The sequence below is a fragment of the Tachysurus fulvidraco genome, chromosome 1 (assembly GCF_022655615.1).
Source record: "Tachysurus fulvidraco isolate hzauxx_2018 chromosome 1, HZAU_PFXX_2.0, whole genome shotgun sequence".
NCBI lineage: Eukaryota > Metazoa > Chordata > Actinopteri > Siluriformes > Bagridae > Tachysurus > Tachysurus fulvidraco.
The window spans coordinates 38,939,474-38,954,006 of NC_062518.1; the positions used below are offsets into that span (position 1 = coordinate 38,939,474).

The window sequence follows — 14,533 nt, forward strand, 5'->3', positions numbered from 1 at the left end:
TTAATGCAGAACTGGACGTGGTATGTGGCAGACAGAACCCTAGGACAGGGTTCTACTTAATTTGTCATGGGGCCAGTTCATGAAAAGCATCCCAAATAAGGGGGCGGAAAGATCTGGCTTGCCATATGATTGACACAACAATATATGATTCTATATGTTGTATTTTTGCACTATGAGACACCCAAGTAAGCTTTTTTCCTACATTTAAACATGTTCGAGTTGTATTTTGAAACTACATATCAGTGCATTGTAAGATGCCCAAGTAGACTTTTTCTACATTCAAATGGATAAATCAGCATCATTTAAATCAAACTCATTTAACAGAATTTAAGTGCACATTATAAAAATGTTCATAATAAGGAAAATAACATTGTTTTGTGGATTTTTGTCAAAATAAATGATTTTAGTATGCCTATTTAAACTACAACAGCCCTCTCAATAATTGGCAAACATTTTGGCTTCCTTTTAATGAGAGAAATGACATATTTTAGATTTCACAAGAGCAGTGAAATCGGGTTTATAAGTACACACATATTTATTTTGTAAATATATATTTATATTGCAACACACATACAGTGAGACTATCACATGTCTCCTGCTCAGGGCCGTGACCGCGGCTCGTTCTGAATGGAACATAACTGCAGTTTCCGTTGTCCGACTCAACTCTAGGGTAACAGTGTGCTTGGTGGTCTCAGGACCAAATATTTAAAGCTGAGAAGCCATGTCACAATTTTATTGAATATATTAGAAGAAATACAAAGAAATACATTTGCAGCTATTGTTAAAACACAAATTGTCCTTAAGTTTCAGGCACTATTATCCAGCATTATTTGCTATTTAAATCATTCTGTAGTTGTAGACACAATCATAATAGCAGTTGGATAACCGGAGCTATAAGCTATAAGCTATAGATTTTTGGATCTAAAGAGATCACCTAATCTAATGAACTTTTAGTGTTAAGTCTCTGGATTAGATTTGATAGGCTCCTTTCAATGCCACTGAGAGACTGGTCCATACTGGAAGACTGCAAATAAGCCGTATGCTTCTTGTAAAGCAACAGTTGCTCCCTTCACTCTCCTCTAAGGTAAACTAGATGTCTTCTTCACATATCCAAGCTTTTTTGGAGGTTAGGTTTAGAGCACAGGGTCAGCCATGACACAGCGTTCCTGGAGCAAAAAGGGTTAATGGCCTTGCTCAAAAGCCCAGCAGTGCAACAGTGTGGCAGTGCTGGTACTTAAACTCTCATCTTCCAGTCACTAACCAGGAATCATCACCTTATGATCCACAGCCTGATAAATACAATACCGTTTTAGTGTTTCTAGTAAGGGGTTTCTAACTGTTTTTCATTTATTTATTCATTTAGCCCTATCATGTAGTCCACCTACAGTCCCAAAGCATGGACTCTTGGAGGGAACAAACTTCACATACAGAAGCAAGGTGACTTTCAGGTATCACTTTTAGTGCTAGAAGAAGTGTTGATTATGAGAAGCATCTTAATTATTCTCAGGAATCTATTTCTCTATTTTCTTATAAGCAAATATCGTCTATAATATACAATAGAATATAAATGTTACATAAAATTGTACGTTATTTTTCTAACATAGCTGTGAAAAAGGTTACATCCTCCAAGGGCCAACAGAAATAGAGTGTCAATCTGACCTGACGTGGAGTAGAGCTTCACCTAGCTGTGAGCCTGTGACCTGCAGCGAGCCCCCTGCTGTGGACTTTGCAGACATCAGTCTTAACGGAAATGTTTACTTGTCAACTTCGACATACACCTGCATTAAAGGTTACAGGTAAAATGAGGAAAATCACCTTAGAATATCAATAACAAAGAATGAATAGTAATTATATTTTGTGTCAATATGTTAATAACTCCATGCTGTAAAGATTGCAGGGCCAAGGGAAGCTGAAATGTGAAGCGTCTGGAAAATGGACATCACCTACTCCTATCTGTGCAAGAGTGAACTGTGGAGATCCACCTGCCTTAAAGGATGCAGTTGTCAAAGGAGACAACTTCACTTTGGGCAGTCAAGTGCATTACATCTGCAAAGAAGGGTAATTATACCACAATTCTTTCTACACATCGTTTGAAAACTAGGAATGTTATATATTAATTTATGATCCCATACAAGATCTTAACAACTCTGGTGGTGAACAATTATTCTTCATCACATCCAGATACACACTACTGGGTACTGAATCTCAGGAGTGCCTACCAAGTGGTGAATGGAGTCGTGAATTTTCCCAATGCGTGCCACGCTCATGCGGACCACCACCAACTGTTGACCATGCACATCCTGACACCGGACACAAACTTTTCGGTGACACAGCTATCTACTTTTGTGATGATGGCTATACCGCTGGCAACAACACCAAATTGTTTTGTAATGCAGATGGGATTTGGGCACCTCTCGAGGGACAGAGTATGCCGTACTGCATTGCCACCTTCTGCCAACGTCCACCTGATCTACTACATGCTATTCTAGACTCCATTTATAAACCCAAATATACTAGTAACACAGAAGTCAGCTACAAATGTGAGGAAGGCTTTATGCTTAATACCACAGCAACTTTGAAATGCTTAATGGGAGGAGAATGGTCACCTTCACCTATGGATATTGGCTGTGTGCCCATCAGATGCTCCAAGCCAGAAAATATTGAGCGGGGTTATGTCAGTGGAACCAACTACAATTTTGGAGCTGTTATTGCATATAGCTGTGATAAGGGCTACTATATCCGAGGGGAGAAAAGAAGAACATGTATGGCTAATGGAGAGTGGGGTGGAGCTTTACCAACTTGCCAACCTATTAGTTGCTCTATTCCTCCTCGTCTGATTAACGGCTACATTCAGGTACATGCATGCTTGTTTTACAGTCATTCACAATGAAATATATATACAGTTGTACTAAACATTTGCATACATTGTTTTTCAAAGAAAAAATGAGTGAGAATGCGAAACAAAATTATTTTATTTCTTATAGGACTCAGTTAGGACTTAGTTAATATGTTAGGCATACTGTAACAGAATTGCACAATCAAACAAAACATTAAATCAAGTCGCCTTTATTGTCACATCACCACAGCACATGTGCCATGGTGAGTGAAATTCTTGGGAGCGAGCTCCAGAAATTGCAGAACCATTTACATACAGTAGTTGAGAAACAGAAATTAAGAACAATTTAAATACAGTACAGGTGAAAAGTGTGCAAAATGCTCATTACCAGGTGAAATGTGCAAATGTGGAAAAGATGCAAATGTGCTCATACATAGTCAGTACACACTGTGTACTATTAGACATAAATTAAAAAGAATATATGGAAATATAAAAGTTTCATACCTTTAGTTCTTAATATCATGTATTGGCCCCTTTTAACATCAAGGATGGCATGCAGTCTTTTGGAATAATTGTGCATCAGGACCTTAATTCTCTCAGGTGGTATAGGTGCTCATTCTTATTTGCAAAATGCCTCCAGTTTATGTAAATTTTTTTGGTTGTCTTGCACAAACTGCACGTTTGAGATCTCCCCAAAGTGGCTCAATGATATTGAGGTCAGAAGACTGATGATGATGGCCACTCCAGAACCTTCACCCTTTTCTGCTGGAGCCATTGGAGGGTCAACCTTACCTTGTGCTTTGGATCATGGTCATGTTGGAACATCCAAGAGTGTCCCATGTGCAGCTTTTATGCTGTAAAATGCAAATTGTCTGTCAGTATTTTCTGATAACATGTTGCATTCATCTTGCCATCGATTTTGACTAATTTTTCTGTGCCACTGGAGCTCACTCAGCCCCAAAACATCAGAGATCCACCACCATGCTTTACAGTGGGGATAATGTACTTTTCACCGTAGGCCTTGTTACTCCTCTCCAAACATATTGTTTGTGGTTATGACTATAAAGTTCAAGTTTGGTCTAATCACTACAAATGACTCCAGAAGCTGTAAATCCTGCTTTATAAAGTTCAGGCTGTCACACAGAGGTTTAAATGGCTATTAAAGCAAAGTTTCCTAAAGTTCAACTACCTTATAATTCAGGGCCATTGGCAGTTTTTTAGTCTTCCTATTGGTGTAGCGTCCAGCCAAGTCAGTGCATCACCTCATGAGCTGACTATTTATGCACAGAGACTAATTACAATTACAATGAGACACACGTGTGGAAACTTCCCTTTAATAGCAAGTTAAACCTCTGTGTGTCAACCTGTGTGTTTATAATGTGGCTAAATATTTAAGGATATGTAAACTCAGAAATGTTTAGGTGATTTCAGTTACCATTAGGTTTTAAAAAAGGAGTCAAAAAATATGTGATAATTAATGACTTCAAGTGACCACTATCCTTAAATAAGAAAAAAATATTTTGCATTATCAGTCATATTTTCCAAATAAATGGCAATGTTTAAAATTGCAATAAATGGCAATGTTTAAAACTGTCTTAATAGTAGCATAACTGGTATTTATGTTTTTTATCCTTTTCAGGACTCCACAAGGAGAGCCAACTATGTATACAATAGTAAGGTGACATATACTTGCAATGGGGGTTATCGCCTCATTGGGAAGGCTGACCGTACATGCATGGCCAACAAGATGTGGTCCAACATTGATCCCCCCGTTTGTAAGCTTTTAAACTGCCCACAACCTCCTGATATCTTACATGGGCACTACCGTGGCTCCATATTTGAAGTGGGAAGTAAAGTGGAATATGTCTGTGATGAAGGTTATGAACTCAACGGAGAGGCAATATGGACCTGTTTAAAATATGGGAAATGGGACAAGACCAAAACTCCTCAGTGTTCTCCTGTTCAGTGTGTGGAGCCACCTTTAGAGGAGAACCATCTAGTATTAAGAAGCTTGGACTCAAACTCAGGAACTGTGGAACTCTCCTGTGAGGATGGGTATGTACTTCATGGAGCAAAAATTCTTCGATGTACCCCATCACGAGAATGGAACGATTCTTTTCCAGTCTGCAAACAGGTGTCTTGTGGTTCACCACCAGAGGTTTCTTTTGGTGATCCATCATCAACATCTACCTATTTTTCCAGTGTAATTACCTACTCCTGCATGGCAGGTTTTACCCTTAGAAAAGAAGCTTCTGTTAGCTGTCAAGCAGATGGACGCTGGAGCACCCCATATCCAGAGTGCATTCCTGTAGAGTGCCCACATCCTGAGGAAATATCAAATGGAATAGTGGATGTGCAAGGACTTATGTATCTAAGCACTGCTCTGTACAGCTGCAAGCATGGATATGACCTAGTGGGCAACTCAACAGTGATATGTGGTCAGCGTGGCCTCTGGATTGGTGGAGTACCTGCTTGTCGTCCCATTCAATGTGCTCCACCCAAAGAGATCCCCAATGGCTTTGCCAAGTTCTCACAACTTCTGTTTAGCAGGTCTGTTACTTACACCTGTCAGCGAGGATATAGATTAGAAGGTCCAGAGACTCTTACCTGCCTGGAAAGTGGTAAATGGGACAATGAGGTTCCATCCTGCCAACAAATCTACTGCTTTCCCCCCAAACCAATTGACAATGGCTTTGTTGAAGGCCAGGATCATAAGTTTGGTATGACCATTTTCTATAGCTGCTTCCCAGGCTTTTTGCTTGTGGGACAGAGCCACGTTACCTGTGAGGAAAATGGTTGGTCTAGTTTAGTCCCCACTTGCACTCCAGCAGACTGTGGTCTTCCTCCACACATTGATTTTGGTGATTATTTTAAAATTCAAGATCCTTCTGCTGAGTTGGCTGGTGACAAACCATCAGACACCCCTTCACCAGCAGACACCAGCTTCTTACATGGAACCATGGTAGAGTATCGCTGCCATGCAGGCTATGAAATGAATGGTAGAGTTGCTTTAGTGTGCCAAGAAGATGGTACATGGAATGGGACAGCTCCCAAGTGTGTACCTGCTAAGTGTGATACACCCCCTCATCCTGAACATGGATCAGTAACAGTAACAGATACTGTACTGGGAAGATTAGTAGAGTACAGCTGTGATGAAGGATATGAGCTGGACGGCCCAACCGTACAACAGTGTATCTCTGGACATCAGTGGAGTAATGAAGCACCACAATGTGCTCCTGTCAACTGTGGTGACCCAGGGGGTATTGCTAATGGTGAAATGATAGGAAGTTATTTTCACTTCAAAGGAGTTATACAATATGAATGCCACACTGGATTTGTCCTACAAGGTTTAGGAACTAGGACTTGCCAAATGGATGGTAAATGGGATGGCAAAGCACCATGGTGTAAGGCTGTGTCTTGTGGACGTCCTGTGGTCTCAAGTGATGTATTAATTAAAGGAGATGGTTATACATTTGGCAAACGACTACTGTTTAGCTGCCACAATGGATTTATCCTGCATGGGACACACACTAGTGTTTGTCTTGCTAATGGTACTTGGAGTGAAAATGCCCCTAAGTGCCTCCCAGCTGACTGTGGTCGACCCCCGATCATTCAAAATGGCCGTGTCACAGGAACAAATTATGGTTATAATGGGAAAGTTAAATATGAGTGTAATGTAGGTTATATATTGGCAGGAAACCCCACACTCGTTTGTGGAGGTGATGGACTGTGGGATGACCCTCCACCACGATGTGACATAGTCACATGTGACCCACCTGAAGATATTAGTCATGGCTTTCTAAATGGCTCAAGTTTTAATTTTGAGGATGTTGTGGAATATGTTTGTTTCCCTGGTTATGAGACAATTGGCAGTCCAATTTTGCGCTGTGCAGCAGACGGAAATTGGGTTGGGACAGTGCCAGAATGCCGGCTCTGTATATGCAACCCACCAGTACTGAGGTTTGGAGTCGTGCTTGGCCGAGATCACACTTGTGGGGCCAGTGTGTGGTTCCGATGTGATGAGGGCTATATACTTCTTGGGCCTACTGAATCTGTGTGTGACAAGGGAGGATTGTGGAGTCCAGGAGTTCCCATTTGTAGCAGAGGCAGATGTGCAACACCTCCTCCTGCAATACCAAATGCTCTTGTGCAAGGTGGTACAGTTGTACCTGATGAAGTCACCTATGAATGCAGAAAAGGATACCGTCCACGTGGCAACCCAAATCTCTCCTGTGGAAGGTTGGGTAGATGGGAAGTTCCAAGTTTACACTGTGATCCTGTGTCTTGTGGAGAACCTCCACCTGTTCCAAATGCAGAGATTGTGGAATCCATTTTTACCTATGGCAAAAAGGCTCAGTACAGGTAATTTACCTGTTTAACATTGCACGTTTAACATTGCACATGTATTAAGTCATAATAGTCACCTGATTAATGTGCTTTTACAAGTTGTGTTTCTAATGATTGTCTTTGTTTCAGGTGTAAAGTGGGGTACATGCTGGTTACACAAACAGGTACAATCAACTGTCAGAGTGATGGCACTTGGTCCAAACATAGTGTGAGGTGTCAGCCCATACCATGCAGCCTTCCCACCAACCTAACCCATGTTGTGGTGACAGCTAGCCAACACACACCTGTAGGAGGCACTGCCACAATATCCTGTATGCCAGGATTTTATCTTGAGGGAGCAGCACTATCAGAATGTGAAGTATGCCTTGATTTTTATTAAAATTAAAATCTTTTTTGTGAGTGACAAAACATCGAGCATGACTTGCAAGAAGTAAAACTGTTTCAGTGATATCACTGTAGAATTAATGGACAGATGATAAGATGTTTATTTATTTTTATTTGATCTAGCTCTTTGGTAAATGGTCTCCATCATTCTCCTCCAACTCATGTGTGCCTGTCATCTGTGAAAAGCCCCTCCCCATTCTCCATGGTAATATTAAAGGAGACGACTACAATTATGGGGACATGATTGTGTACACCTGTTTGCCAGGGTTTGAACTACAGGTATGATTTTATAATTTATATAATGCAAATCTGTTTTTAATATGTTTAGTTCTCTGAATAACAATTGCACTAATTCATATAATAGAAACTAAATCATTTTATCAATAAACCAACTAATTAAATCTGTCAATAGTTGTAGTTCAACACAGTGTGCTTTAACTCTCTACGTTTGATTATATTGTCTTCTGGTAAAGTAGGTTCCTGACTTTTGTATACTATCTGCTTAACTCACTTTGTTCTAGAGTAGTGAGTTGAATTGTGTTATATTCTATACCATTTTTGACACTTTTTCATTGTAACTTTGAACAAATGTTTTAAACTCATGGTATCTTAAGTATGTAACCTAGTGAGCCAGCATTAATGTATTCAGTGTTAGAGGTTTAAGCATTTATGTACGTCACTCTGGATAAGGGCGTCTGCCAAACGCTGTAAATGTTAATGTAAAACTTTCAGCCCAATGGTAGTGTTTCCCTAAAATAGCATATGTTTCATACTGTAAGATACATTCATTTTTAAACTCTTACAGGTGCTGCATTTCTTATAGCATATGATCATATGAGAGACTGGATGAAAATGCTAAATAGACTCATTAGCCAGACATCACGGCAAGGAAATCGCCTTGTTTAGTCAGTGTGGTCTTCCATCAGTACCAAAAAACACCATTGTATCATATTAATGGCATATTTGCTTCATCATGTACAGTAAATTACACAGTTGTTTGCAGTCTGTAAGGGGATTAAACAAACAATAGACTGCAAAGAGTTAATTGGAGAAATCAATACATAGAATTAACCAGCCTAAATAAATAAATAAACATGGGCAAGTAGACAGTAGGCAGTTATTACAGAGCTGTGTGGTGAGAGTGGCGATTTGCACATATATCTGTAATTCTTTTTATATCCACGGGGTCTCGCTGTTTCCAAAATGTTGCGGCTGGCTTCAGTAAAAGAATTTAATGGCTTTCAGCCCTGTATCATACATCTAGACAATAATTAGCCATTACATGTTGGAATATAATATTTTGTGTACCAGGGTTCACAAACTTTCAAGCACCACTTTTACTGAATAATTGTAAGTGAATTTAAATAAGTAGGCTCAGTAGGATGTAGTTGATTAGTTAATAGGATTATATGAAAATAGCAAAACCATAGTTATGTTATTTAGCTACCCTTTATATGGATGTTGTTATGTCTATATCTGAAAGGACAAGTTCAGATCACTTTTACTCCAAACTTTCCCATTCACTTTTGGAAATTTCTGATATAATCAGTGTAATGAACTGTTATTTATGATTGTTGTCATGTTTCTATTCCTACGCGGTTACAGAACATTACGCGCATGGATGCATTTACAAAATCAAATCATTTACAGGCCTGACAGAGGACAGTTGGTACTATTTATACTGTATTAAGGGCTTATTTAAGAGATGCAGTACGAAGGTGTTATAAAATGCAGGACAGTGTTTTACGGTAAACACGACTACTCTATATCTTATATATTTAAAATCTTTGTTGTCTTTTATCAATTCATCTTAGGGTCATGATGTTCAGATCTGTCAGGGAGACAGAACATGGAGTGGCAGTCAGCCTGAATGTGTCGGTGAGTCTGTGATGTGTTTTTCAGACAATATCTCTCTCAATATCTCTCCATATGAGATGATTGGATATGATATTCTAATGACTGTATAAATGGCTGGATTTGTAACAGAGATTCAAACATGAAGCCAAAAACTCTTTTTCAGTTATCTAATATTAGCTACGGAAATTTATATTATTTGGACTTAAATGATGGACACTGACAGTTAGTTAGTTAATCGTAGCTCAGTCATTCAAATCCAACTCTAAAATCCTTTCTTGGCCATAGTAAAATTAATATACTAGTATTTATATGTTTTATTCATGAATAACCCTGTATTTGCCACATTAAAATCACTGTAAAGGATGATAGTTGTGTATTGTAGGTATATAATATCTACACGGAATAAAATGTTTTGCTTTAAATGTTATTTTCAGCGACTTCATGTGGTGCTCCACCCATTGTGGAGAATGCTGTTTCTTTGCCAACTGGTGAGTCATACCAGAGCAATGTGACATATATTTGTAACGCTGGGATGAACCTGGTTGGCCCACAGAACCTCACATGTCAGGCTGATGGAACATGGAGCTCACCTGCACCAACCTGTGAAGGTAAGAATGGTGCTTTAATTACACATGTATTGTATTTGCCAAATGACTCAACCTGCATTTCTTGGATATCCTTGTCTCAGCCTCTAAAGGTTGTGAAAAGCCTGGAGGGTTCATAAACGGGAAGGTTCTGGAACAGAGCCTAGTCAACTGGAAGGCTCTTGAGTTTTTCTGCAATAAGGGCTACGCTCTACAGGGAGAGTCCCTTGTTGTCTGCATGGGAAATGGTTCTTGGAGTTCACCGTTTCCTATTTGTACACGTAAGGCCACCAGTCACAATCATTCCACTGCCTACATCACATCACTGTTAAATCACATACACTGACTGAGAACTAAATGAAATAGTTGAGAAGAAACAATGATTCATTCCTCAGCAGGTGCTCTAGCCTGGGCACAAACCTACAGGCAAATTAGATATGATTTGCCATGCAAAAAAAATCAAATAGTAATACATCATTCATACAACAATAATATATTCTAGATATTGATGTCGAGAGTGAATGAGATACAGTCTCGTCCAATTCTTCTTCTTAATCATCAGTGTGAAGTCTCTTACTGTTACTTATGCTCCCTTACTGTTGCCCACATCACTTCTCTCTTAATTTTTATCTCCAAGTGCTTATAAGAAGGGGGCCACGGTGGCTTAGGTGTTAGCTCGTTCGCCTCACACCTCCAGGGTTGGGGGTTCGATTCCCGCCTCCGCCTTGTGTGTGTGGAGTTTGCATGTTCTCCCCGTGCCTCGGGGGTTTCCTCCGGGTACTCCGGTTTCCTCCCCCGGTCCAAAGACATGCATGGTAGGTTGATTGGCATCTCTGGAAAATTGTCCATAGTGTGTGATTGCGTGAGTGAATGAGAGTGTGTGTGTGCTCTGTGATGGGTTGACACTCCGTCCAGGGTGTATCCTGCCTCGATGCCCGATGACGCCTGAGATAGGCACAGGCTCCCCATGACCCGAGAAGTTCGGATAAGCGGTAGAAAACGAGTGAATGAATGAATGAATGAATGAATGAATGAATGAATGAATGAATGAATGATTATAAGAACATGTTTCTGCAACAAATTACCACACTGACATTCGGTGAAATACTACAGACAACAATATTTTAATACAATATTAACCTTGCTTCCTCTTCAGCCCAGTCATGCCCTGCACCACCTGGATTGACAGGGAACAATGTTAACACCACATTATTCCTGGTGGGTCAGACAGTGCCAATCAACTGTCCTAAAGGTCAGCAGGTCAAAGGGCGTCATGGCCAAAGCACTGCCATTATAACGTGCAGGAGTGACCAGACCTGGACTCCAATCAGGGCAGTTTGTGAGAGTAAGTAAACATATCTCAGCACTATTACTACACTGCATCTAATCACTGTTCCTTTTATTTACTCTCTTAACAAAATATAAGAACAAAACTCAAATCAAATCAACAAAAGCTAACAGTTTTATTTCCATTCTTTTTCTTTTTCCTTATATTTTTTACAGATAGTAATTAGGGGATTTTTACCGCATAAGTGCACTTCTAAAGAAATCGTCCGTTTCACAATGATTAACGAAATCAGAGAGAAACAAGCGTTACCCAACAACACTAAGCAGAGTCAAGCATACAGTATACACATGCCATGTTTTACAGATGAGTTCATGTCTCCATTTCAAGTCAAGTCGACAAGGCTTGACATGAAATCTGGCTTGACTTTGAAACCTGAGTCTATCAGCTTTGCACAGTATCTTTGGCTTCGATAAAACAGATGTTGCCTTACAACTGAAACTCAATCAGAGGTTCTGAATCTCACTTTTATTTTCATTATCTTTCTTTGCCCTTGTATTGAGTACTTAGACTTACACAGTCTCTACTGATTACAGACTCTTATAATCAGCCGTTATATTGATGTTTGTGTCACAGCATTACAACACAGCATTTGGCCTACAGATAAACTAAACCTAATCCTGTTCATGCAGATTAACATCGCACGGAACATCATTAAATCCATTTTAAAAACAATGGAAAGATATGACACAACCATGATTCTGCCTAGAAGAGACCATCTACTAAATATCAGTGACCGGGTAAAGAGGACATTAGTCAGAGAAGCAACCAAGGAGCCTTATTGGATATAGTGCTGTGTACATGATGGAAAATGTTAAAAAAAAAATCCGTTTTCTTTTATTTTTTTTTGAAGCATTTTTTTGTTTTGAATTGTGTGTTTTGTTTTGTTTTAATTAACCTGAAATGTAAATCCAGTTTAGGGTTTATTTGATGTTTTGTTCTGAATAAATGAAATGTTTCCTCTTATCAATACTGTGTAGTGAAATACTGGAATTCTGCTCTAAAGCAGTGCATGTAGCATTAAGATGGGATCAGATAGGATGTCTTTAGTGATCATAGTATGAGCTTGTGGGGGTTTTGTTTGTTCGGTTGGTTTTGTCTTGTTTTGGGTTTTTTTGTTTTTGTTTTTTTAATGGAAATACGGTTTTTGCTTTGGGTAAAAATTCCTCCTTCTCCTTCGCATGTTGTTTAGTCAAACTTCCTATTCTTCCACGCTTGTGTGCTTTTTCACAGTCTCTGTGATGTGTCATGAAGCTATTTCATTTGCACAGCATGTGAATGTACATGCATGGAGATGTAGACGTGGGCTGTGTCGTCGACATGTTGTTGCATGCCTGTCTTATTGGCAAAGTTTTGTTACCACAGTTTTTAAAAGAGAAAACGTACACACACACGTATATATATATATATATATATATATATATATATATATATATATATATATATATATATATATATATATATATATATATAAAAGTTCATAAACACATATATATATTCAACTTGATAGCAATTATTATTATGGCATTAAATACAATTCTTTTCCATGAGATTAAAATAAATCCTGCAAAACAAATGAAACACCAGACCAAATTTATGGTCAGAACAGACACTTACATGTAAGTGAACATCCACATAAGAAGATATAAAGTGTATTCCTGATATCAGCAGTATTCCTGATATGACACACTACTGACTTGATCAAAGCACAGCTCTTACTACTGTATTTATTAGAACACCAGCTGTATTTCCAGCCACCCTGACCTGCGCTGATGATCATGAAAACAACCGTGTACTGTATGTAGCACACTCACACATTACACCACAGTCACCTGCCTGTTATTTCCACTTCTGTTAGAATCACAGAAACAGGGCCGGCATCCAAACTGTTGCCACAACAGCCAGATATCTAACATTTCTTTTCACGCTTCCTTTTTTTTTCCAGCACTTCCTGTTTAAGCACTATTACACATGAGGATAATAATTGGGTCATTCTTTGTATGTGGTGAATTTTGGGTTACAAGGAATGAGTAGGTATAATAGCTCGATGGTACGAGAAGTATTTAACCTAAACAAATAACATATATGAAAATAGTAGATAGGATGAAAAGGTTAACCGTGCTATCAGCAAGATTCGTCAGAGTGGCTGAAGTGGATCATAAGCTTCCCAGTCAGAAAATTTCCTTTGGCCCAGATTTGGGCCATATAAACAGCTGAGCTGTGGCCCAGATTAGTCCCCACATTCGGCCAAGATATGGCCCACATCTCCTTTGTCAAAACTGAACCAAAGCAGTGCCATAAGTGTACCAAGCATGAGCCAAATGTAATTTATGTGGCCCAAATATGGCACACCTCTTCTTTGAAAGAACTGAGCCAAAGGAGTGCCATAACTCCACCAAACATGAGACAAATAATACAATTTAATGTGGCCCAAATATGAGCCTTATATGCAATTTTAGTATGGTTGAGTTCTGTTAAAATCTATTGGCCCATATGTGCCACACATGCAGCTGACAGTATGTAAAGGTCTTATTAACTTAAAGGTAAATCAAACACTCAACAACAAATGTACTCAAAACAATTTACTTCAAAACAAGTGTTTAAATAATTACAGCTTTAAGAGTAAACATAAGTATACATTTAAGTATGTATTCAACTCAGAGTAATAAAAATCACAGAAAAAAAAATACAAAAAAAATCAGATTAACTTTTACAGAGAACTTAAATTGAGAAATTGAGTTTTGATGTGCCTAATGAGGGTCGGCAGTGTCTTGTTGGGCCTCTTGTTTCTACATTCGCTCCCTCCTACCCCCCTCTCGGTCTCTGCAATAAAGATGAATTTAAATAATGCTAGCAGCAATACAATATGGAAGTTAGAGCTGGAGGATAATGGGGGGAAAAAATCATTTAATATAAATTTCCTCCTTTTATATTTTAATTGCAATAATTAACCCCCTCTGATTGACCAAAAAAAAATTTCCAGTATATTTTCGAAAGGAATTGCAAATTGTATTTTTCAATATGTGGGCCATAATAATAACATAATTTCTTATGACAAATTATTTAGATTGTGAATATGCAGCCAACTTTACTTAAGTACTGTTGATTTATAGCCAAAAACATCGGAATTTAAAACGCCAAACCAGCGGAGCCCTAGCGTAGCCTACATTAAACTGTATC

General features: G+C 38.8%; 1 protein-coding gene across 9 annotated transcripts in view; it reads left to right on the forward strand.

Annotated features, from left to right (window-relative positions):
* Nucleotides 1-14,533, forward strand: part of svep1 (sushi, von Willebrand factor type A, EGF and pentraxin domain containing 1) — an 85,056-nt gene that overhangs the window by 63,719 nt on the left and 6,804 nt on the right. For 6 of the 9 annotated variants that reach the window (XM_047819731.1, XM_047819704.1, XM_027178315.2 and 3 more), the window contains 11 exons: nucleotides 1,364-1,448; nucleotides 1,605-1,796; nucleotides 1,891-2,058; nucleotides 2,182-2,854; nucleotides 4,476-7,198; nucleotides 7,313-7,541; nucleotides 7,691-7,846; nucleotides 9,382-9,445; nucleotides 9,859-10,032; nucleotides 10,113-10,289; nucleotides 11,165-11,353. In XM_047819731.1, the coding sequence (XP_047675687.1) occupies nucleotides 1,364-1,448; nucleotides 1,605-1,796; nucleotides 1,891-2,058; nucleotides 2,182-2,854; nucleotides 4,476-7,198; nucleotides 7,313-7,541; nucleotides 7,691-7,846; nucleotides 9,382-9,445; nucleotides 9,859-10,032; nucleotides 10,113-10,289; nucleotides 11,165-11,353 (4,830 nt within the window). The other 3 variants (XM_047819727.1, XM_047819735.1, XM_047819742.1) reach the window with 3 other exon arrangements.